The sequence below is a fragment of the Pinus tabuliformis genome, chromosome 4_2, assembly GCF_031772625.1.
Source record: "Pinus tabuliformis cultivar Carrire ecotype Pingquan chromosome 4_2, CPIR1, whole genome shotgun sequence".
Taxonomy (NCBI): domain Eukaryota; kingdom Viridiplantae; phylum Streptophyta; class Pinopsida; order Pinales; family Pinaceae; genus Pinus; species Pinus tabuliformis.
Window position 1 is genome coordinate 125,593,980 of NC_142304.1, and position 24,638 is coordinate 125,618,617.

Here is a 24,638-nt window from a genome sequence, read left to right on the forward strand (position 1 = left end):
GCAAGACTGGTGAGGAGCTGACAAGGGCAAACAATAACTTTGAATCCTTGTCAAACAGAAGAAAACATTGAACATGAACAAACTTATAGGCAGAGCATATAATACTATGAATTCTACCTAAACACTTCATTTGTTCACTCAGAAATGATCATGAAGTGAAAAGAAACATAACAGATTACATATGAAACAAGAGAAAAACTAATGCTAAATCATCATGCCACAGGGATCTCAGAAATCAGAGCTGTGAAATTTTCATTAAAAATCCCTGCCAAAAACTGTACATTGAAAGCTCTTTTCTCCAGCACTCTGAAAATCTCCCCTCTCACTTTTTTTTATTCACTCCCTACCAAATGAATTTTTTCTTTTAAATATATGAAATAAACACAGCTGGGGGAAAACAAATCGACCCCAAGACCAGGAATTGATTTTATCATTATTAATAAATAAACTAACAGAAAACAATCAGCTCTTCTGAAAATAAAAATGCGCTCCTTCTTCTACTCGAACTGTTGAAAACTGATGAAGCGGTGGCATTACAGGTGTCACTCCCAATTACTGAAAATAAACATAAGCAGTCGAATCTGTATGCCACTTTGCACATTCTGGGTTTCATAACTGCGCCCCAAATCTGGAAATGCGTTGGCCATAAAAACAACCTTTAAACTAACATTATGCTGATGGCTTGACATATGGAGAGCTGATCCTTTTGAATCGGGACTGAAGATAAAAGTAGGCGAATTGACCCCGTCTTCTGCTGTGACAGATGTCTTTAAAACTCTATGATACAGTTGAGCTCGGGGGCAAAAACAATTCATGTATTAAAAATACGATCTAAAATAAATGGGAAAAAACTGCTCTTTCTGTTTTGAATGCCAAGTCACGATGTTGAATGCCTTTTCAGCGTCTTCGTCTTCCTCAAGAAAATCGGGATGGTGAGCAAAACCATAGCTTTTACGATGTCACTGCAATGCCATAAATGGTCCCTGTCCATATTTTATGCCGCATATTTTCCTTAGATGAAACGAACGCCTTAAATGTTGCAACAACTGCCACGTTACTAATATCTTTAATTCATATGCAAACGGTTCATCTTCCCTTTGGCAAATTTTGAATTTCGAAAAAATATGTCATTGGCAATGGAATGATGGACTCTATTTTAAAAGGTTCACTCATTAATTTGATTTGAACTTCCAAATGAGGATGAAGTTTGTCAAGGCCGATTCCTTCAACATGACAGGTTATAATGGTTGTTTCTGGTTGGTCAAAGACAACAAAATCCAAATCGTTGATATCTGTAAAGCAAACCTGTATGTCAACCAAACTTGGAGATGCCCGTTCAATTCTTGATCGGTTTACAGAGTCTTCCTTCACTACAACTTTTATAGAATAGCTTGTGTTGGGTAGAAGGCCCCTAAGTCGATATTTCCCTGAATTGTCTGTGGTTGCTTCTTCATAATAGCCTTTTGAGAGAGACCTTTGCAGGTAAGATGTCACTAGAGGCAGGATATTAAGGCAAATTGGTGACACCTCACCATCCAAATTCATCCATATTTCACCTTGTAAGCCACCACAGGGACCAGGATCAACCTGAAGATGGCCAGACTCAAGATCTAAAAGGAAAAGGCTCTCAAACTCTCCTGTGTGTTTGGATATCCATTCTATAACAGACGGATGCAGTTCTGTACAGCCTATTAGTCCCGCTAATTCATCATAAAAGAAACCACGAGCTAGTGGCAATGACTTGCAAGACTCCACAACCATTTGCAACAATGATAATGCCTCCTCAGAACTTGCTTTCTCAACACTGCCACTAGATGATGACAAAGTAGAGGCTACCTTTGCTTCTCCTAAAGAAGCAACTAATTTAACAGCTCCAATGATGCCCATACGCCTGTACCTTGGATCTGGGTTTGAAATCTGCTTACGAACAACCATCAGCAACTCATTTGCAATGGATGAGCTACAAGAATTGGTTGTAGACCAAACTGTTATAGCAAGTTGGCTGAAAATCCTATATACCTTATGTAGTTGTTCATCTTGAAATCCTTCCAGATAATCCAAAATACCAGTTATATAAGATAAAACAGGAACAAGCTCTCGAGAATGTTTTGTTGCCAGCAAAACCAGCGTGTCTAGAGCGGAATCCACTTCATGTGAAACACCAGACCCAGTATGTGTAACCAGAAATCCTAGTACTTCTTGTCGGTGATAATTACCAATAAACTCCTCAAAGACCAGAACATATGTATGAATGCCAAATTTTCGAATGGCCAGTTCCTTACATGTGAAAAGCGATGCCCCAATTGAAAGCAGATCTTGGAAATATACCTGAAGTGACTCTCTCCGGCCTTCAATGCACTGGCGAAGTAAATTTTCACCGAAGTAACCATCACGAGCTTTCTTATGTATTACTTTCTCTGCACTTTTACGTAGTGGACCACCATTGGCACAGAGAATCAGAAGCAACAAAATATCAATTACTTTGTGATCACACTCCCTATCAAGAGCTTTAATCTCCTTCAATATAGTTTCACAGAGAAGATTTTGAAAACGAAGGCCAGATCTCATCGCCTCCAGAATAAGAGCCTCAGCATTGTCAGCATTCAATTTACCTTTCTGCTTCTTGTCTCTGGAAGCTTGAGTGTCAGAAAGTGCAAAAAATAAAAATAAAAAAATGCAAGTTCTCACGAATTTGTTCAACTATCCTCCTTGAATTTGCTAAGGTTGCTGATTGGATCAAAAATTTCAAAACAAGTGGCAAATATTCTGCAGCTACACTTCTGAGACTTGAAAGAGCAATAGTGACCGCCTGTTCAGACAGTTCATCCTCCAAGCTGAGGTTAGAGAAAGCATCAAGAATTGGAACGATAAGATCCAAATCCTCCTGCAGCATTTGTTCAAGTGAAGAGACAACCATTCCATTACTTTGGTTACCAATTATATCTGGAAGAAAGCCAATAATTTCCTTCTTTAATGATAATGGACAGATGGACAACACATCTAACAGCTTTCTTGTTGATGCTTCACCATCAACTAGAAAATCAAGCCATCGGAATTGATTTAATAGTAATCTCGGAATGTCCTGTTTCCAGGAGACAGAATCTTCATCAAAGTCTTCAGGCAGCTTCTCCAATAGAATGTCATAGAACTGAGTTTGAAGAGGTGCTACTAAGAGCAATAACCTTGCAATGCTTTCAGAATATGATAAGATGTCTCTTGCTGCACTGTCTGATGTGCATATAAGAATCAAGGGTATATGAGGCTATGAATATTTGATCAAGATCTGGACCTGCAACATCAATTTTCCAGCATCAATTTTCCAGAAGAATTCTCTTTCCCACGCGACCCCTCTCTAACTTCATTCAACACACTTGCAAGTTGAAGTCGTTGAGCTTCATTGATCTCATTCATTGCCTTCTGTACTGAAGGATCCGGAACTATACCAACCACAAGTATCTGACGTATGCTTTGTTTTCTTTGTGCTTTTACAGAGGTAGGAGCTGGAAGTCGCTGCCAGTTGAAGAGCTGAAGAACAAATTACATAATCTAAAAAAAAAGCAACATATTAAATGATTTCTTCTTCAAAACCCTGTTTTGAAGAAGAATCAATCTCTGACATGAGACGGAGTCTAACATCGGCTCCACTTGGGATGGCAGCTGCCGCTCCGTGGAGGTGCCAAGAACCGCAGAACTTTGGGAGAGCAGACAGTGCCTCCACCCATTGGGCAATGGAGTCATCATCAACACAACTCTTGACTTAATTTTCACACTGAAACTGAACTGAAACAATCTTCAAGCAAACTAAAACCAGATGCTGCCCTTATGGCTGCTTATTTATTTACACAACCTACTCTAATCTGCTGTACAAACAATAGATCAGGTAATGCTGAAATGCCATATTAACCATTCAAGTAAACCTGACAATGAAGCCGCTTGAGAATGCTGCCACGAAGTCACAGATGCAGTTGCTGGCAGCCCTTCATGCACGTACTGACCCTGGTCACGGAAAAGGCAGCCTGATCTGTCAGTCAAACTGAAAAATGTGTCCATGTATGCCACAATAGGATCACGGCAACCGGACTCTGTTGGCTGCCCCAACTCTGCAATGCATACTTCCAGCTGCACATTGTCAATGTAAACATCTATAGGCAAGTCTACGATGTCTTGTTGCGAAGGAGGAAGGATTTCCAAAAACTTTTTAGGGTCTTGGAAATCATATGACTGAATCTGCTCATCGAGATACTGAATCTCATTTTCAACTCTTTCAACAACTAACTCACAAAATCTAGTTTTGCTTTCAAGATAAAGCTTCGGAGATTTCAAACATTGAAGGAAAATACTGAAAAATTCTTCATTAATTTCAATATCTACTAACCACTCTCTAACTCCGTTTAGAGCTTCACAAAGTGCAGGGTCTGCCACATACCCTACCATTGCATGAACAGATCAGCATGCGTTGGAATGTCTGGATCGAGTTGGAGTCGCCAGGTGAATGGTTCAGCCTGCATAAGTGTGTGACTGCTGTCCACCATCAGCATCAGATCTGCACCTTGATTACATGTACTGGGGTAAAATGCGAATGAAGTTTTATATCCACAAGCTCACGGAGATTGACTGAAGCAGCGTTTATCTACTAACGCTGATGTAAAACAAGAGCGTTTTCGAAGGCTACCTGGCGTAACTTCAGGCTCCGTCTAAGACTTATGAAACAAACACATCAACCCACAAACAAGTTTGTTCTCCCCAGTATGGTCGCCAGTATGTTAGCGTTTGAAATTTCACCTCAGGCTGAAAAGGCAAATCTCAAAAGCTACATCAAACCATTCAGCCCCGTAGCTAGCCCTACGGGGCAGGAGAAGGCTCTCTCCGGTCAATCTCGGTAGATCTTCAATTAAAGAGATGACCAAACGGGTAACACTGATATTAGGCTAGTAAACTGATTTGAAAGATTGATTTGGGGTTTTTAATTAAATAACGGGGTTTTTCTAGGCTGCATGGGCAAAATCACAGCTTGAAACAGAGAAATATAATGAACAACACAGGTTGATGACTGAGGCAAGGTAGGCAAGAAATTTAACATCAAATTGAGACTAAATGGGATGGCGAGACTGGTGAGGAGCTGACAAGGGCAAACAATAACTTTGAATCCTTGTCAAACAGAAGAAAACATTGAACATGAACAAACTTATAGGCAGAGCATATAATACTATGAATTCTACCTAAACACTTCATTTGTTCTCTCAGAAATGATCATGAAGTGAAAAGAAACATAACAGATTACATATGAAACAAGAGAAAAACTAATGCTAAATCATCATGCCACAGGGATCTCAGAAATCAGAGCTGTGAAATTTTCATTAAAAATCCCTGCCAAAAACTGTACATTGAAAGCTCTTTTCTCCAGCACTCTGAAAATCTCCCCTCTCAATTTTTTTTATTCACTCCCTACCAAATGAATTTTTTCTTTTAAATATATGAAATAAACACAGCTGGGGGAAAACAAATCGACCCCAAGACCAGGAATTGATTTTATCATTATTAATAAATAAACTAACAGAAAACAATCAGCTCTTCTGAAAATAAAAATGCGCTCCTTCTTCTACTCGAACTGTTGAAAACTGATGAAGCGGTGGCATTACAGGTGTCACTCCCAATTACTGAAAATAAACATAAGCAGTCGAATCTGTATGCCACTTTGCACATTCTGGGTTTCATAACTGCGCCCCAAATCTGGAAATGCGTTGGCCATAAAAACAACCTTTAAACTAACATTATGCTGATGGCTTGACATATGGAGAGCTGATCCTTTTGAATCGGGACTGAAGATAAAAGTAGGCGAATTGACCCCGTCTTCTGCTGTGACAGATGTCTTTAAAACTCTATGATACAGTTGAGCTCGGGGGCAAAAACAATTCATGTATTAAAAATACGATCTAAAATAAATGGGAAAAAACTGCTCTTTCTGTTTTGAATGCCAAGTCACGATGTTGAATGCCTTTTCAGCGTCTTCGTCTTCCTCAAGAAAATCGGGATGGTGAGCAAAACCATAGCTTTTACGATGTCACTGCAATGCCATAAATGGTCCCTGTCCATATTTTATGCCGCATATTTTCCTTAGATGAAACGAACGCCTTAAATGTTGCAACAACTGCCACGTTACTAATATCTTTAATTCATATGCAAACGGTTCATCTTCCCTTTGGCAAATTTTGAATTTCGAAAAAATATGTCATTGGCAATGGAATGATGGACTCTATTTTAAAAGGTTCACTCATTAATTTGATTTGAACTTCCAAATGAGGATGAAGTTTGTCAAGGCCGATTCCTTCAACATGACAGGTTATAATGGTTGTTTCTGGTTGGTCAAAGACAACAAAATCCAAATCGTTGATATCTGTAAAGCAAACCTGTATGTCAACCAAACTTGGAGATGCCCGTTCAATTCTTGATCGGTTTACAGAGTCTTCCTTCACTACAACTTTTATAGAATAGCTTGTGTTGGGTAGAAGGCCCCTAAGTCGATATTTCCCTGAATTGTCTGTGGTTGCTTCTTCATAATAGCCTTTTGAGAGAGACCTTTGCAGGTAAGATGTCACTAGAGGCAGGATATTAAGGCAAATTGGTGACACCTCACCATCCAAATTCATCCATATTTCACCTTGTAAGCCACCACAGGGACCAGGATCAACCTGAAGATGGCCAGACTCAAGATCTAAAAGGAAAAGGCTCTCAAACTCTCCTGTGTGTTTGGATATCCATTCTATAACAGACGGATGCAGTTCTGTACAGCCTATTAGTCCCGCTAATTCATCATAAAAGAAACCACGAGCTAGTGGCAATGACTTGCAAGACTCCACAACCATTTGCAACAATGATAATGCCTCCTCAGAACTTGCTTTCTCAACACTGCCACTAGATGATGACAAAGTAGAGGCTACCTTTGCTTCTCCTAAAGAAGCAACTAATTTAACAGCTCCAATGATGCCCATACGCCTGTACCTTGGATCTGGGTTTGAAATCTGCTTACGAACAACCATCAGCAACTCATTTGCAATGGATGAGCTACAAGAATTGGTTGTAGACCAAACTGTTATAGCAAGTTGGCTGAAAATCCTATATACCTTATGTAGTTGTTCATCTTGAAATCCTTCCAGATAATCCAAAATACCAGTTATATAAGATAAAACAGGAACAAGCTCTCGAGAATGTTTTGTTGCCAGCAAAACCAGCGTGTCTAGAGCGGAATCCACTTCATGTGAAACACCAGACCCAGTATGTGTAACCAGAAATCCTAGTACTTCTTGTCGGTGATAATTACCAATAAACTCCTCAAAGACCAGAACATATGTATGAATGCCAAATTTTCGAATGGCCAGTTCCTTACATGTGAAAAGCGATGCCCCAATTGAAAGCAGATCTTGGAAATATACCTGAAGTGACTCTCTCCGGCCTTCAATGCACTGGCGAAGTAAATTTTCACCGAAGTAACCATCACGAGCTTTCTTATGTATTACTTTCTCTGCACTTTTACGTAGTGGACCACCATTGGCACAGAGAATCAGAAGCAACAAAATATCAATTACTTTGTGATCACACTCCCTATCAAGAGCTTTAATCTCCTTCAATATAGTTTCACAGAGAAGATTTTGAAAACGAAGGCCAGATCTCATCGCCTCCAGAATAAGAGCCTCAGCATTGTCAGCATTCAATTTACCTTTCTGCTTCTTGTCTCTGGAAGCTTGAGTGTCAGAAAGTGCAAAAAATAAAAATAAAAAAATGCAAGTTCTCACGAATTTGTTCAACTATCCTCCTTGAATTTGCTAAGGTTGCTGATTGGATCAAAAATTTCAAAACAAGTGGCAAATATTCTGCAGCTACACTTCTGAGACTTGAAAGAGCAATAGTGACCGCCTGTTCAGACAGTTCATCCTCCAAGCTGAGGTTAGAGAAAGCATCAAGAATTGGAACGATAAGATCCAAATCCTCCTGCAGCATTTGTTCAAGTGAAGAGACAACCATTCCATTACTTTGGTTACCAATTATATCTGGAAGAAAGCCAATAATTTCCTTCTTTAATGATAATGGACAGATGGACAACACATCTAACAGCTTTCTTGTTGATGCTTCACCATCAACTAGAAAATCAAGCCATCGGAATTGATTTAATAGTAATCTCGGAATGTCCTGTTTCCAGGAGACAGAATCTTCATCAAAGTCTTCAGGCAGCTTCTCCAATAGAATGTCATAGAACTGAGTTTGAAGAGGTGCTACTAAGAGCAATAACCTTGCAATGCTTTCAGAATATGATAAGATGTCTCTTGCTGCACTGTCTGATGTGCATATAAGAATCAAGGGTATATGAGGCTATGAATATTTGATCAAGATCTGGACCTGCAACATCAATTTTCCAGCATCAATTTTCCAGAAGAATTCTCTTTCCCACGCGACCCCTCTCTAACTTCATTCAACACACTTGCAAGTTGAAGTCGTTGAGCTTCATTGATCTCATTCATTGCCTTCTGTACTGAAGGATCCGGAACTATACCAACCACAAGTATCTGACGTATGCTTTGTTTTCTTTGTGCTTTTACAGAGGTAGGAGCTGGAAGTCGCTGCCAGTTGAAGAGCTGAAGAACAAATTACATAATCTAAAAAAAAAGCAACATATTAAATGATTTCTTCTTCAAAACCCTGTTTTGAAGAAGAATCAATCTCTGACATGAGACGGAGTCTAACATCGGCTCCACTTGGGATGGCAGCTGCCGCTCCGTGGAGGTGCCAAGAACCGCAGAACTTTGGGAGAGCAGACAGTGCCTCCACCCATTGGGCAATGGAGTCATCATCAACACAACTCTTGACTTAATTTTCACACTGAAACTGAACTGAAACAATCTTCAAGCAAACTAAAACCAGATGCTGCCCTTATGGCTGCTTATTTATTTACACAACCTACTCTAATCTGCTGTACAAACAATAGATCAGGTAATGCTGAAATGCCATATTAACCATTCAAGTAAACCTGACAATGAAGCCGCTTGAGAATGCTGCCACGAAGTCACAGATGCAGTTGCTGGCAGCCCTTCATGCACGTACTGACCCTGGTCACGGAAAAGGCAGCCTGATCTGTCAGTCAAACTGAAAAATGTGTCCATGTATGCCACAATAGGATCACGGCAACCGGACTCTGTTGGCTGCCCCAACTCTGCAATGCATACTTCCAGCTGCACATTGTCAATGTAAACATCTATAGGCAAGTCTACGATGTCTTGTTGCGAAGGAGGAAGGATTTCCAAAAACTTTTTAGGGTCTTGGAAATCATATGACTGAATCTGCTCATCGAGATACTGAATCTCATTTTCAACTCTTTCAACAACTAACTCACAAAATCTAGTTTTGCTTTCAAGATAAAGCTTCGGAGATTTCAAACATTGAAGGAAAATACTGAAAAATTCTTCATTAATTTCAATATCTACTAACCACTCTCTAACTCCGTTTAGAGCTTCACAAAGTGCAGGGTCTGCCACATACCCTACCATTGCATGAACAGATCAGCATGCGTTGGAATGTCTGGATCGAGTTGGAGTCGCCAGGTGAATGGTTCAGCCTGCATAAGTGTGTGACTGCTGTCCACCATCAGCATCAGATCTGCACCTTGATTACATGTACTGGGGTAAAATGCGAATGAAGTTTTATATCCACAAGCTCACGGAGATTGACTGAAGCAGCGTTTATCTACTAACGCTGATGTAAAACAAGAGCGTTTTCGAAGGCTACCTGGCGTAACTTCAGGCTCCGTCTAAGACTTATGAAACAAACACATCAACCCACAAACAAGTTTGTTCTCCCCAGTATGGTCGCCAGTATGTTAGCGTTTGAAATTTCACCTCAGGCTGAAAAGGCAAATCTCAAAAGCTACATCAAACCATTCAGCCCCGTAGCTAGCCCTACGGGGCAGGAGAAGGCTCTCTCCGGTCAATCTCGGTAGATCTTCAATTAAAGAGATGACCAAACGGGTAACACTGATATTAGGCTAGTAAACTGATTTGAAAGATTGATTTGGGGTTTTTAATTAAATAACGGGGTTTTTCTAGGCTGCATGGGCAAAATCACAGCTTGAAACAGAGAAATATAATGAACAACACAGGTTGATGACTGAGGCAAGGTAGGCAAGAAATTTAACATCAAATTGAGACTAAATGGGATGGCGAGACTGGTGAGGAGCTGACAAGGGCAAACAATAACTTTGAATCCTTGTCAAACAGAAGAAAACATTGAACATGAACAAACTTATAGGCAGAGCATATAATACTATGAATTCTACCTAAACACTTCATTTGTTCTCTCAGAAATGATCATGAAGTGAAAAGAAACATAACAGATTACATATGAAACAAGAGAAAAACTAATGCTAAATCATCATGCCACAGGGATCTCAGAAATCAGAGCTGTGAAATTTTCATTAAAAATCCCTGCCAAAAACTGTACATTGAAAGCTCTTTTCTCCAGCACTCTGAAAATCTCCCCTCTCAATTTTTTTTATTCACTCCCTACCAAATGAATTTTTTCTTTTAAATATATGAAATAAACACAGCTGGGGGAAAACAAATCGACCCCAAGACCAGGAATTGATTTTATCATTATTAATAAATAAACTAACAGAAAACAATCAGCTCTTCTGAAAATAAAAATGCGCTCCTTCTTCTACTCGAACTGTTGAAAACTGATGAAGCGGTGGCATTACAGGTGTCACTCCCAATTACTGAAAATAAACATAAGCAGTCGAATCTGTATGCCACTTTGCACATTCTGGGTTTCATAACTGCGCCCCAAATCTGGAAATGCGTTGGCCATAAAAACAACCTTTAAACTAACATTATGCTGATGGCTTGACATATGGAGAGCTGATCCTTTTGAATCGGGACTGAAGATAAAAGTAGGCGAATTGACCCCGTCTTCTGCTGTGACAGATGTCTTTAAAACTCTATGATACAGTTGAGCTCGGGGGCAAAAACAATTCATGTATTAAAAATACGATCTAAAATAAATGGGAAAAAACTGCTCTTTCTGTTTTGAATGCCAAGTCACGATGTTGAATGCCTTTTCAGCGTCTTCGTCTTCCTCAAGAAAATCGGGATGGTGAGCAAAACCATAGCTTTTACGATGTCACTGCAATGCCATAAATGGTCCCTGTCCATATTTTATGCCGCATATTTTCCTTAGATGAAACGAACGCCTTAAATGTTGCAACAACTGCCACGTTACTAATATCTTTAATTCATATGCAAACGGTTCATCTTCCCTTTGGCAAATTTTGAATTTCGAAAAAATATGTCATTGGCAATGGAATGATGGACTCTATTTTAAAAGGTTCACTCATTAATTTGATTTGAACTTCCAAATGAGGATGAAGTTTGTCAAGGCCGATTCCTTCAACATGACAGGTTATAATGGTTGTTTCTGGTTGGTCAAAGACAACAAAATCCAAATCGTTGATATCTGTAAAGCAAACCTGTATGTCAACCAAACTTGGAGATGCCCGTTCAATTCTTGATCGGTTTACAGAGTCTTCCTTCACTACAACTTTTATAGAATAGCTTGTGTTGGGTAGAAGGCCCCTAAGTCGATATTTCCCTGAATTGTCTGTGGTTGCTTCTTCATAATAGCCTTTTGAGAGAGACCTTTGCAGGTAAGATGTCACTAGAGGCAGGATATTAAGGCAAATTGGTGACACCTCACCATCCAAATTCATCCATATTTCACCTTGTAAGCCACCACAGGGACCAGGATCAACCTGAAGATGGCCAGACTCAAGATCTAAAAGGAAAAGGCTCTCAAACTCTCCTGTGTGTTTGGATATCCATTCTATAACAGACGGATGCAGTTCTGTACAGCCTATTAGTCCCGCTAATTCATCATAAAAGAAACCACGAGCTAGTGGCAATGACTTGCAAGACTCCACAACCATTTGCAACAATGATAATGCCTCCTCAGAACTTGCTTTCTCAACACTGCCACTAGATGATGACAAAGTAGAGGCTACCTTTGCTTCTCCTAAAGAAGCAACTAATTTAACAGCTCCAATGATGCCCATACGCCTGTACCTTGGATCTGGGTTTGAAATCTGCTTACGAACAACCATCAGCAACTCATTTGCAATGGATGAGCTACAAGAATTGGTTGTAGACCAAACTGTTATAGCAAGTTGGCTGAAAATCCTATATACCTTATGTAGTTGTTCATCTTGAAATCCTTCCAGATAATCCAAAATACCAGTTATATAAGATAAAACAGGAACAAGCTCTCGAGAATGTTTTGTTGCCAGCAAAACCAGCGTGTCTAGAGCGGAATCCACTTCATGTGAAACACCAGACCCAGTATGTGTAACCAGAAATCCTAGTACTTCTTGTCGGTGATAATTACCAATAAACTCCTCAAAGACCAGAACATATGTATGAATGCCAAATTTTCGAATGGCCAGTTCCTTACATGTGAAAAGCGATGCCCCAATTGAAAGCAGATCTTGGAAATATACCTGAAGTGACTCTCTCCGGCCTTCAATGCACTGGCGAAGTAAATTTTCACCGAAGTAACCATCACGAGCTTTCTTATGTATTACTTTCTCTGCACTTTTACGTAGTGGACCACCATTGGCACAGAGAATCAGAAGCAACAAAATATCAATTACTTTGTGATCACACTCCCTATCAAGAGCTTTAATCTCCTTCAATATAGTTTCACAGAGAAGATTTTGAAAACGAAGGCCAGATCTCATCGCCTCCAGAATAAGAGCCTCAGCATTGTCAGCATTCAATTTACCTTTCTGCTTCTTGTCTCTGGAAGCTTGAGTGTCAGAAAGTGCAAAAAATAAAAATAAAAAAATGCAAGTTCTCACGAATTTGTTCAACTATCCTCCTTGAATTTGCTAAGGTTGCTGATTGGATCAAAAATTTCAAAACAAGTGGCAAATATTCTGCAGCTACACTTCTGAGACTTGAAAGAGCAATAGTGACCGCCTGTTCAGACAGTTCATCCTCCAAGCTGAGGTTAGAGAAAGCATCAAGAATTGGAACGATAAGATCCAAATCCTCCTGCAGCATTTGTTCAAGTGAAGAGACAACCATTCCATTACTTTGGTTACCAATTATATCTGGAAGAAAGCCAATAATTTCCTTCTTTAATGATAATGGACAGATGGACAACACATCTAACAGCTTTCTTGTTGATGCTTCACCATCAACTAGAAAATCAAGCCATCGGAATTGATTTAATAGTAATCTCGGAATGTCCTGTTTCCAGGAGACAGAATCTTCATCAAAGTCTTCAGGCAGCTTCTCCAATAGAATGTCATAGAACTGAGTTTGAAGAGGTGCTACTAAGAGCAATAACCTTGCAATGCTTTCAGAATATGATAAGATGTCTCTTGCTGCACTGTCTGATGTGCATATAAGAATCAAGGGTATATGAGGCTATGAATATTTGATCAAGATCTGGACCTGCAACATCAATTTTCCAGCATCAATTTTCCAGAAGAATTCTCTTTCCCACGCGACCCCTCTCTAACTTCATTCAACACACTTGCAAGTTGAAGTCGTTGAGCTTCATTGATCTCATTCATTGCCTTCTGTACTGAAGGATCCGGAACTATACCAACCACAAGTATCTGACGTATGCTTTGTTTTCTTTGTGCTTTTACAGAGGTAGGAGCTGGAAGTCGCTGCCAGTTGAAGAGCTGAAGAACAAATTACATAATCTAAAAAAAAAGCAACATATTAAATGATTTCTTCTTCAAAACCCTGTTTTGAAGAAGAATCAATCTCTGACATGAGACGGAGTCTAACATCGGCTCCACTTGGGATGGCAGCTGCCGCTCCGTGGAGGTGCCAAGAACCGCAGAACTTTGGGAGAGCAGACAGTGCCTCCACCCATTGGGCAATGGAGTCATCATCAACACAACTCTTGACTTAATTTTCACACTGAAACTGAACTGAAACAATCTTCAAGCAAACTAAAACCAGATGCTGCCCTTATGGCTGCTTATTTATTTACACAACCTACTCTAATCTGCTGTACAAACAATAGATCAGGTAATGCTGAAATGCCATATTAACCATTCAAGTAAACCTGACAATGAAGCCGCTTGAGAATGCTGCCACGAAGTCACAGATGCAGTTGCTGGCAGCCCTTCATGCACGTACTGACCCTGGTCACGGAAAAGGCAGCCTGATCTGTCAGTCAAACTGAAAAATGTGTCCATGTATGCCACAATAGGATCACGGCAACCGGACTCTGTTGGCTGCCCCAACTCTGCAATGCATACTTCCAGCTGCACATTGTCAATGTAAACATCTATAGGCAAGTCTACGATGTCTTGTTGCGAAGGAGGAAGGATTTCCAAAAACTTTTTAGGGTCTTGGAAATCATATGACTGAATCTGCTCATCGAGATACTGAATCTCATTTTCAACTCTTTCAACAACTAACTCACAAAATCTAGTTTTGCTTTCAAGATAAAGCTTCGGAGATTTCAAACATTGAAGGAAAATACTGAAAAATTCTTCATTAATTTCAATATCTACTAACCACTCTCTAACTCCGTTTAGAGCTTCACAAAGTGCAGGGTCTGCCACATACCCTACCATTGCATGAACAGATCAGCATGCGTTGGAATGTCTGGATCGAGTTGGAGTCGCCAGGTGAATGGTTCAGCCTGCATAAGTGTGTGACTGCTGTCCACCATCAGCATCAGATCTGCACCTTGATTACATGTACTGGGGTAAAATGCGAATGAAGTTTTATATCCACAAGCTCACGGAGATTGACTGAAGCAGCGTTTATCTACTAACGCTGATGTAAAACAAGAGCGTTTTCGAAGGCTACCTGGCGTAACTTCAGGCTCCGTCTAAGACTTATGAAACAAACACATCAACCCACAAACAAGTTTGTTCTCCCCAGTATGGTCGCCAGTATGTTAGCGTTTGAAATTTCACCTCAGGCTGAAAAGGCAAATCTCAAAAGCTACATCAAACCATTCAGCCCCGTAGCTAGCCCTACGGGGCAGGAGAAGGCTCTCTCCGGTCAATCTCGGTAGATCTTCAATTAAAGAGATGACCAAACGGGTAACACTGATATTAGGCTAGTAAACTGATTTGAAAGATTGATTTGGGGTTTTTAATTAAATAACGGGGTTTTTCTAGGCTGCATGGGCAAAATCACAGCTTGAAACAGAGAAATATAATGAACAACACAGGTTGATGACTGAGGCAAGGTAGGCAAGAAATTTAACATCAAATTGAGACTAAATGGGATGGCGAGACTGGTGAGGAGCTGACAAGGGCAAACAATAACTTTGAATCCTTGTCAAACAGAAGAAAACATTGAACATGAACAAACTTATAGGCAGAGCATATAATACTATGAATTCTACCTAAACACTTCATTTGTTCTCTCAGAAATGATCATGAAGTGAAAAGAAACATAACAGATTACATATGAAACAAGAGAAAAACTAATGCTAAATCATCATGCCACAGGGATCTCAGAAATCAGAGCTGTGAAATTTTCATTAAAAATCCCTGCCAAAAACTGTACATTGAAAGCTCTTTTCTCCAGCACTCTGAAAATCTCCCCTCTCAATTTTTTTTATTCACTCCCTACCAAATGAATTTTTTCTTTTAAATATATGAAATAAACACAGCTGGGGGAAAACAAATCGACCCCAAGACCAGGAATTGATTTTATCATTATTAATAAATAAACTAACAGAAAACAATCAGCTCTTCTGAAAATAAAAATGCGCTCCTTCTTCTACTCGAACTGTTGAAAACTGATGAAGCGGTGGCATTACAGGTGTCACTCCCAATTACTGAAAATAAACATAAGCAGTCGAATCTGTATGCCACTTTGCACATTCTGGGTTTCATAACTGCGCCCCAAATCTGGAAATGCGTTGGCCATAAAAACAACCTTTAAACTAACATTATGCTGATGGCTTGACATATGGAGAGCTGATCCTTTTGAATCGGGACTGAAGATAAAAGTAGGCGAATTGACCCCGTCTTCTGCTGTGACAGATGTCTTTAAAACTCTATGATACAGTTGAGCTCGGGGGCAAAAACAATTCATGTATTAAAAATACGATCTAAAATAAATGGGAAAAAAACTGCTCTTTCTGTTTTGAATGCCAAGTCACGATGTTGAATGCCTTTTCAGCGTCTTCGTCTTCCTCAAGAAAATCGGGATGGTGAGCAAAACCATAGCTTTTACGATGTCACTGCAATGCCATAAATGGTCCCTGTCCATATTTTATGCCGCATATTTTCCTTAGATGAAACGAACGCCTTAAATGTTGCAACAACTGCCACGTTACTAATATCTTTAATTCATATGCAAACGGTTCATCTTCCCTTTGGCAAATTTTGAATTTCGAAAAAATATGTCATTGGCAATGGAATGATGGACTCTATTTTAAAAGGTTCACTCATTAATTTGATTTGAACTTCCAAATGAGGATGAAGTTTGTCAAGGCCGATTCCTTCAACATGACAGGTTATAATGGTTGTTTCTGGTTGGTCAAAGACAACAAAATCCAAATCGTTGATATCTGTAAAGCAAACCTGTATGTCAACCAAACTTGGAGATGCCCGTTCAATTCTTGATCGGTTTACAGAGTCTTCCTTCACTACAACTTTTATAGAATAGCTTGTGTTGGGTAGAAGGCCCCTAAGTCGATATTTCCCTGAATTGTCTGTGGTTGCTTCTTCATAATAGCCTTTTGAGAGAGACCTTTGCAGGTAAGATGTCACTAGAGGCAGGATATTAAGGCAAATTGGTGACACCTCACCATCCAAATTCATCCATATTTCACCTTGTAAGCCACCACAGGGACCAGGATCAACCTGAAGATGGCCAGACTCAAGATCTAAAAGGAAAAGGCTCTCAAACTCTCCTGTGTGTTTGGATATCCATTCTATAACAGACGGATGCAGTTCTGTACAGCCTATTAGTCCCGCTAATTCATCATAAAAGAAACCACGAGCTAGTGGCAATGACTTGCAAGACTCCACAACCATTTGCAACAATGATAATGCCTCCTCAGAACTTGCTTTCTCAACACTGCCACTAGATGATGACAAAGTAGAGGCTACCTTTGCTTCTCCTAAAGAAGCAACTAATTTAACAGCTCCAATGATGCCCATACGCCTGTACCTTGGATCTGGGTTTGAAATCTGCTTACGAACAACCATCAGCAACTCATTTGCAATGGATGAGCTACAAGAATTGGTTGTAGACCAAACTGTTATAGCAAGTTGGCTGAAAATCCTATATACCTTATGTAGTTGTTCATCTTGAAATCCTTCCAGATAATCCAAAATACCAGTTATATAAGATAAAACAGGAACAAGCTCTCGAGAATGTTTTGTTGCCAGCAAAACCAGCGTGTCTAGAGCGGAATCCACTTCATGTGAAACACCAGACCCAGTATGTGTAACCAGAAATCCTAGTACTTCTTGTCGGTGATAATTACCAATAAACTCCTCAAAGACCAGAACATATGTATGAATGCCAAATTTTCGAATGGCCAGTTCCTTACATGTGAAAAGCGATGCCCCAATTGAAAGCAGATCTTGGAAATATACCTGAAGTGACTCTCTCCGGCCTTCAATGCACTGGCGAAGTAAATTTTCACCGAAGTAACCATCACGAGCTTTCTTATGTATTACTTTCTCTGCACTTTTACGTAGTGGACCACCATTGGCACAGAGAATCAGAAGCAACAAAATATCAATTACTTTGTGATCACACTCCCTATCAAGAGCTTTAATCTCCTTCAATATAGTTTCACAGAGAAGATTTTGAAAACGAAGGCCAGATCTCATCGCCTCCAGAATAAGAGCCTCAGCATTGTCAGCATTCAATTTACCTTTCTGCTTCTTGTCTCTGGAAGCTTGAGTGTCAGAAAGTGCAAAAAATAAAAATAAAAAAATGCAAGTTCTCACGAATTTGTTCAACTATCCTCCTTGAATTTGCTAAGGTTGCTGATTGGATCAAAAATTTCAAAACAAGTGGCAAATATTCTGCAGCTACACTTCTGAGACTTGAAAGAGCAATAGTGACCGCCTGTTCAGACAGTTCATCCTCCAAGCTGAGGTTAGAGAAAGCATCAAGAATTGGAACGATAAGATCCAAATCCTCCTGCAGCATTTGTTCAAGTGAAGAGACAACCATTCCATTACTTTGGTTACCAATTATATCTGGAAGAAAGCCAATAATTTCCTTCTTTAATGATAATGGACAGATGGACAACACATCTAACAGCTTTCTTGTTGATGCTTCACCATCAACTAGAAAATCAAGCCATCGGAATTGATTTAATAGTAATCTCGGAATGTCCTGTTTCCAGGAGACAGAATCTTCATCAAAGTCTTCAGGCAGCTTCTCCAATAGAATGTCATAGAACTGAGTTTGAAGAGGTGCTACTAAGAGCAATAACCTTGCAATGCTTTCAGAATATGATAAGATGTCTCTTGCTGCACTGTCTGATGTGCATATAAGAATCAAGGGTATATGAGGCTATGAATATTTGATCAAGATCTGGACCTGCAACATCAATTTTCCAGCATCAATTTTCCAGAAGAATTCTCTTTCCCACGCGACCCCTCTCTAACTTCATTCAACACACTTGCAAGTTGAAGTCGTTGAGCTTCATTGATCTCATTCATTGCCTTCTGTACTGAAGGATCCGGAACTATACCAACCACAAGTATCTGACGTATGCTTTGTTTTCTTTGTGCTTTTACAGAGGTAGGAGCTGGAAGTCGCTGCCAGTTGAAGAGCTGAAGAACAAATTACATAATCTAAAAAAAAAGCAACATATTAAATGATTTCTTCTTCAAAACCCTGTTTTGAAGAAGAATCAATCTCTGACATGAGACGGAGTCTAACATCGGCTCCACTTGGGATGGCAGCTGCCGCTCCGTGGAGGTGCCAAGAACCGCAGAACTTTGGGAGAGCAGACAGTGCCTCCACCCATTGGGCAATGGAGTCATCATCAACACAACTCTTGACTTAATTTTCACACTGAAACTGAACTGAAACAATCTTCAAGCAAACTAAAACCAGATGCTGCCCTTATGGCTGCTTATTTATTTACACAACCTACTCTAATCTGCTGTACAAACAATAGATCAGGTAATGCTGAAATGCCATATTAACCATTCAAGTAAACCTGACAATGAAGCCGCTTGAGAATGCTGCCACGAAGTCACAGATGCAGTTGCTGGCAGCCCTTCATGCACGTACTGACCCTGGTCACGGAAAAGGCAGCCTGATCTGTCAGTCAAACTGAAAAATGTGTCCATGTATGCCACAATAGGATCACGGCAACCGGACTCTGTTGGCTGCCCCAACTCTGCAATGCATACTTCCAGCTGCACATTGTCAATGTAAACATCTATAGGCAAGTCTACGATGTCTTGTTGCGAAGGAGGAAGGATTTCCAAAAACTTTTTAGGGTCTTGGAAATCATATGACTGAATCTGCTCATCGAGATACTGAATCTCATTTTCAACTCTTTCAACAACTAACTCACAAAATCTAGTTTTGCTTTCAAGATAAAGCTTCGGAGATTTCAAACATTGAAGGAAAATACTGAAAAATTCTTCATTAATTTCAATATCTACTAACCACTCTCTAACTCCGTTTAGAGCTTCACAAAGTGCAGGGTCTGCCACATACCCTACCATTGCATGAACAGATCAGCATGCGTTGGAATGTCTGGATCGAGTTGGAGTCGCCAGGTGAATGGTTCAGCCTGCATAAGTGTGTGACTGCTGTCCACCATCAGCATCAGATCTGCACCTTGATTACATGTACTGGGGTAAAATGCGAATGAAGTTTTATATCCACAAGCTCACGGAGATTGACTGAAGCAGCGTTTATCTACTAACGCTGATGTAAAACAAGAGCGTTTTCGAAGGCTACCTGGCGTAACTTCAGGCTCCGTCTAAGACTTATGAAACAAACACATCAACCCACAAACAAGTTTGTTCTCCCCAGTATGGTCGCCAGTATGTTAGCGTTTGAAATTTCACCTCAGGCTGAAAAGGCAAATCTCAAAAGCTACATCAAACCATTCAGCCCCGTAGCTAGCCCTACGGGGCAGGAGAAGGCTCTCTCCGGTCAATCTCGGTAGATCTTCAATTAAAGAGATGACCAAACGGGTAACACTGATATTAGGCTAGTAAACTGATTTGAAAGATTGATTTGGGGTTTTTAATTAAATAACGGGGTTTTTCTAGGCTGCATGGGCAAAATCACAGCTTGAAACAGAGAAATATAATGAACAACACAGGTTGATGACTGAGGCAAGGTAGGCAAGAAATTTAACATCAAATTGAGACTAAATGGGATGGCGAGACTGGTGAGGAGCTGACAAGGGCAAACAATAACTTTGAATCCTTGTCAAACAGAAGAAAACATTGAACATGAACAAACTTATAGGCAGAGCATATAATACTATGAATTCTACCTAAACACTTCATTTGTTCTCTCAGAAATGATCATGAAGTGAAAAGAAACATAACAGATTACATATGAAACAAGAGAAAAACTAATGCTAAATCATCATGCCACAGGGATCTCAGAAATCAGAGCTGTGAAATTTTCATTAAAAATCCCTGCCAAAAACTGTACATTGAAAGCTCTTTTCTCCAGCACTCTGAAAATCTCCCCTCTCAATTTTTTTTATTCACTCCCTACCAAATGAATTTTTTCTTTTAAATATATGAAATAAACACAGCTGGGGGAAAACAAATCGACCCCAAGACCAGGAATTGATTTTATCATTATTAATAAATAAACTAACAGAAAACAATCAGCTCTTCTGAAAATAAAAATGCGCTCCTTCTTCTACTCGAACTGTTGAAAACTGATGAAGCGGTGGCATTACAGGTGTCACTCCCAATTACTGAAAATAAACATAAGCAGTCGAATCTGTATGCCACTTTGCACATTCTGGGTTTCATAACTGCGCCCCAAATCTGGAAATGCGTTGGCCATAAAAACAACCTTTAAACTAACATTATGCTGATGGCTTGACATATGGAGAGCTGATCCTTTTGAATCGGGACTGAAGATAAAAGTAGGCGAATTGACCCCGTCTTCTGCTGTGACAGATGTCTTTAAAACTCTATGATACAGTTGAGCTCGGGGGCAAAAACAATTCATGTATTAAAAATACGATCTAAAATAAATGGGAAAAAAACTGCTCTTTCTGTTTTGAATGCCAAGTCACGATGTTGAATGCCTTTTCAGCGTCTTCGTCTTCCTCAAGAAAATCGGGATGGTGAGCAAAACCATAGCTTTTACGATGTCACTGCAATGCCATAAATGGTCCCTGTCCATATTTTATGCCGCATATTTTCCTTAGATGAAACGAACGCCTTAAATGTTGCAACAACTGCCACGTTACTAATATCTTTAATTCATATGCAAACGGTTCATCTTCCCTTTGGCAAATTTTGAATTTCGAAAAAATATGTCATTGGCAATGGAATGATGGACTCTATTTTAAAAGGTTCACTCATTAATTTGATTTGAACTTCCAAATGAGGATGAAGTTTGTCAAGGCCGATTCCTTCAACATGACAGGTTATAATGGTTGTTTCTGGTTGGTCAAAGACAACAAAATCCAAATCGTTGATATCTGTAAAGCAAACCTGTATGTCAACCAAACTTGGAGATGCCCGTTCAATTCTTGATCGGTTTACAGAGTCTTCCTTCACTACAACTTTTATAGAATAGCTTGTGTTGGGTAGAAGGCCCCTAAGTCGATATTTCCCTGAATTGTCTGTGGTTGCTTCTTCATAATAGCCTTTTGAGAGAGACCTTTGCAGGTAAGATGTCACTAGAGGCAGGATATTAAGGCAAATTGGTGACACCTCACCATCCAAATTCATCCATATTTCACCTTGTAAGCCACCACAGGGACCAGGATCAACCTGAAGATGGCCAGACTCAAGATCTAAAAGGAAAAGGCTCTCAAACTCTCCTGTGTGTTTGGATATCCATTCTATAACAGACGGATGCAGTTCTGTACAGCCTATTAGTCCCGCTAATTCATCATAAAAGAAACCACGAGCTAGTGGCAATGACTTGCAAGACTCCACAACCATTTGCAACAATGATAATGCCTCCTCAGAACTTGCTTTCTCAACACTGCCACTAGATGATGACAAAGTAGAGGCTACCTTTGCTTCTCCTAAAGAAGCAACTAATTTAACAGCTCCAATGATGCCCATACGCCTGTACCTTGGATCTGGGTTTGAAATCTGCTTACGAACAACCATCAGCAACTCATTTGCAATGGATGAGCTACAAGAATTGGTTGTAGACCAAACTGTTATAGCAAGTTGGCTGAAAATCCTATATACCTTATGTAGTTGTTCATCTTGAAATCCTTCCAGATAATCCAAAATACCAGTTATATAAGATAAAACAGGAACAAGCTCTCGAGAATGTTTTGTTGCCAGCAAAACCAGCGTGTCTAGAGCGGAATCCACTTCATGTGAAACACCAGACCCAGTATGTGTAACCAGAAATCCTAGTACTTCTTGTCGGTGATAATTACCAATAAACTCCTCAAAGACCAGAACATATGTATGAATGCCAAATTTTCGAATGGCCAGTTCCTTACATGTGAAAAGCGATGCCCCAATTGAAAGCAGATCTTGGAAATATACCTGAAGTGACTCTCTCCGGCCTTCAATGCACTGGCGAAGTAAATTTTCACCGAAGTAACCATCACGAGCTTTCTTATGTATTACTTTCTCTGCACTTTTACGTAGTGGACCACCATTGGCACAGAGAATCAGAAGCAACAAAATATCAATTACTTTGTGATCACACTCCCTATCAAGAGCTTTAATCTCCTTCAATATAGTTTCACAGAGAAGATTTTGAAAACGAAGGCCAGATCTCATCGCCTCCAGAATAAGAGCCTCAGCATTGTCAGCATTCAATTTACCTTTCTGCTTCTTGTCTCTGGAAGCTTGAGTGTCAGAAAGTGCAAAAAATAAAAATAAAAAAATGCAAGTTCTCACGAATTTGTTCAACTATCCTCCTTGAATTTGCTAAGGTTGCTGATTGGATCAAAAATTTCAAAACAAGTGGCAAATATTCTGCAGCTACACTTCTGAGACTTGAAAGAGCAATAGTGACCGCCTGTTCAGACAGTTCATCCTCCAAGCTGAGGTTAGAGAAAGCATCAAGAATTGGAACGATAAGATCCAAATCCTCCTGCAGCATTTGTTCAAGTGAAGAGACAACCATTCCATTACTTTGGTTACCAATTATATCTGGAAGAAAGCCAATAATTTCCTTCTTTAATGATAATGGACAGATGGACAACACATCTAACAGCTTTCTTGTTGATGCTTCACCATCAACTAGAAAATCAAGCCATCGGAATTGATTTAATAGTAATCTCGGAATGTCCTGTTTCCAGGAGACAGAATCTTCATCAAAGTCTTCAGGCAGCTTCTCCAATAGAATGTCATAGAACTGAGTTTGAAGAGGTGCTACTAAGAGCAATAACCTTGCAATGCTTTCAGAATATGATAAGATGTCTCTTGCTGCACTGTCTGATGTGCATATAAGAATCAAGGGTATATGAGGCTATGAATATTTGATCAAGATCTGGACCTGCAACATCAATTTTCCAGCATCAATTTTCCAGAAGAATTCTCTTTCCCACGCGACCCCTCTCTAACTTCATTCAACACACTTGCAAGTTGAAGTCGTTGAGCTTCATTGATCTCATTCATTGCCTTCTGTACTGAAGGATCCGGAACTATACCAACCACAAGTATCTGACGTATGCTTTGTTTTCTTTGTGCTTTTACAGAGGTAGGAGCTGGAAGTCGCTGCCAGTTGAAGAGCTGAAGAACAAATTACATAATCTAAAAAAAAAGCAACATATTAAATGATTTCTTCTTCAAAACCCTGTTTTGAAGAAGAATCAATCTCTGACATGAGACGGAGTCTAACATCGGCTCCACTTGGGATGGCAGCTGCCGCTCCGTGGAGGTGCCAAGAACCGCAGAACTTTGGGAGAGCAGACAGTGCCTCCACCCATTGGGCAATGGAGTCATCATCAACACAACTCTTGACTTAATTTTCACACTGAAACTGAACTGAAACAATCTTCAAGCAAACTAAAACCAGATGCTGCCCTTATGGCTGCTTATTTATTTACACAACCTACTCTAATCTGCTGTACAAACAATAGATCAGGTAATGCTGAAATGCCATATTAACCATTCAAGTAAACCTGACAATGAAGCCGCTTGAGAATGCTGCCACGAAGTCACAGATGCAGTTGCTGGCAGCCCTTCATGCACGTACTGACCCTGGTCACGGAAAAGGCAGCCTGATCTGTCAGTCAAACTGAAAAATGTGTCCATGTATGCCACAATAGGATCACGGCAACCGGACTCTGTTGGCTGCCCCAACTCTGCAATGCATACTTCCAGCTGCACATTGTCAATGTAAACATCTATAGGCAAGTCTACGATGTCTTGTTGCGAAGGAGGAAGGATTTCCAAAAACTTTTTAGGGTCTTGGAAATCATATGACTGAATC

General features: G+C 39.9%; 5 protein-coding genes across 5 annotated transcripts; all 5 read right to left on the bottom strand.

Annotated features, from left to right (window-relative positions):
- Positions 1 to 1,086: 1,086 nt before the first annotated feature.
- Positions 1,087 to 3,411, bottom strand: LOC149168561 (uncharacterized). Its single transcript, XM_089424917.1, is given in 3 exon segments — positions 1,087 to 2,661; positions 2,663 to 3,262; positions 3,358 to 3,411. Coding segments are annotated over 3 exon segments (2,229 nt in total).
- Positions 3,412 to 6,188: 2,777 nt separating this feature from the next.
- Positions 6,189 to 8,513, bottom strand: LOC149168562 (uncharacterized). Its single transcript, XM_089424918.1, is given in 3 exon segments — positions 6,189 to 7,763; positions 7,765 to 8,364; positions 8,460 to 8,513. Coding segments are annotated over 3 exon segments (2,229 nt in total).
- A 2,777-nt stretch (positions 8,514 to 11,290) lies between these two features.
- On the bottom strand, positions 11,291 to 13,615 carry LOC149168563 (uncharacterized). Its single transcript, XM_089424919.1, is given in 3 exon segments — positions 11,291 to 12,865; positions 12,867 to 13,466; positions 13,562 to 13,615. Coding segments are annotated over 3 exon segments (2,229 nt in total).
- Positions 13,616 to 16,393: 2,778 nt separating this feature from the next.
- On the bottom strand, positions 16,394 to 18,718 carry LOC149168564 (uncharacterized). The gene is given in 3 exon segments (XM_089424920.1): positions 16,394 to 17,968; positions 17,970 to 18,569; positions 18,665 to 18,718. Coding segments are annotated over 3 exon segments (2,229 nt in total).
- Positions 18,719 to 21,496: 2,778 nt separating this feature from the next.
- On the bottom strand, positions 21,497 to 23,821 carry LOC149168565 (uncharacterized). The gene is given in 3 exon segments (XM_089424921.1): positions 21,497 to 23,071; positions 23,073 to 23,672; positions 23,768 to 23,821. Coding segments are annotated over 3 exon segments (2,229 nt in total).
- Between the last annotated feature and the right edge of the window lie 817 nt (positions 23,822 to 24,638).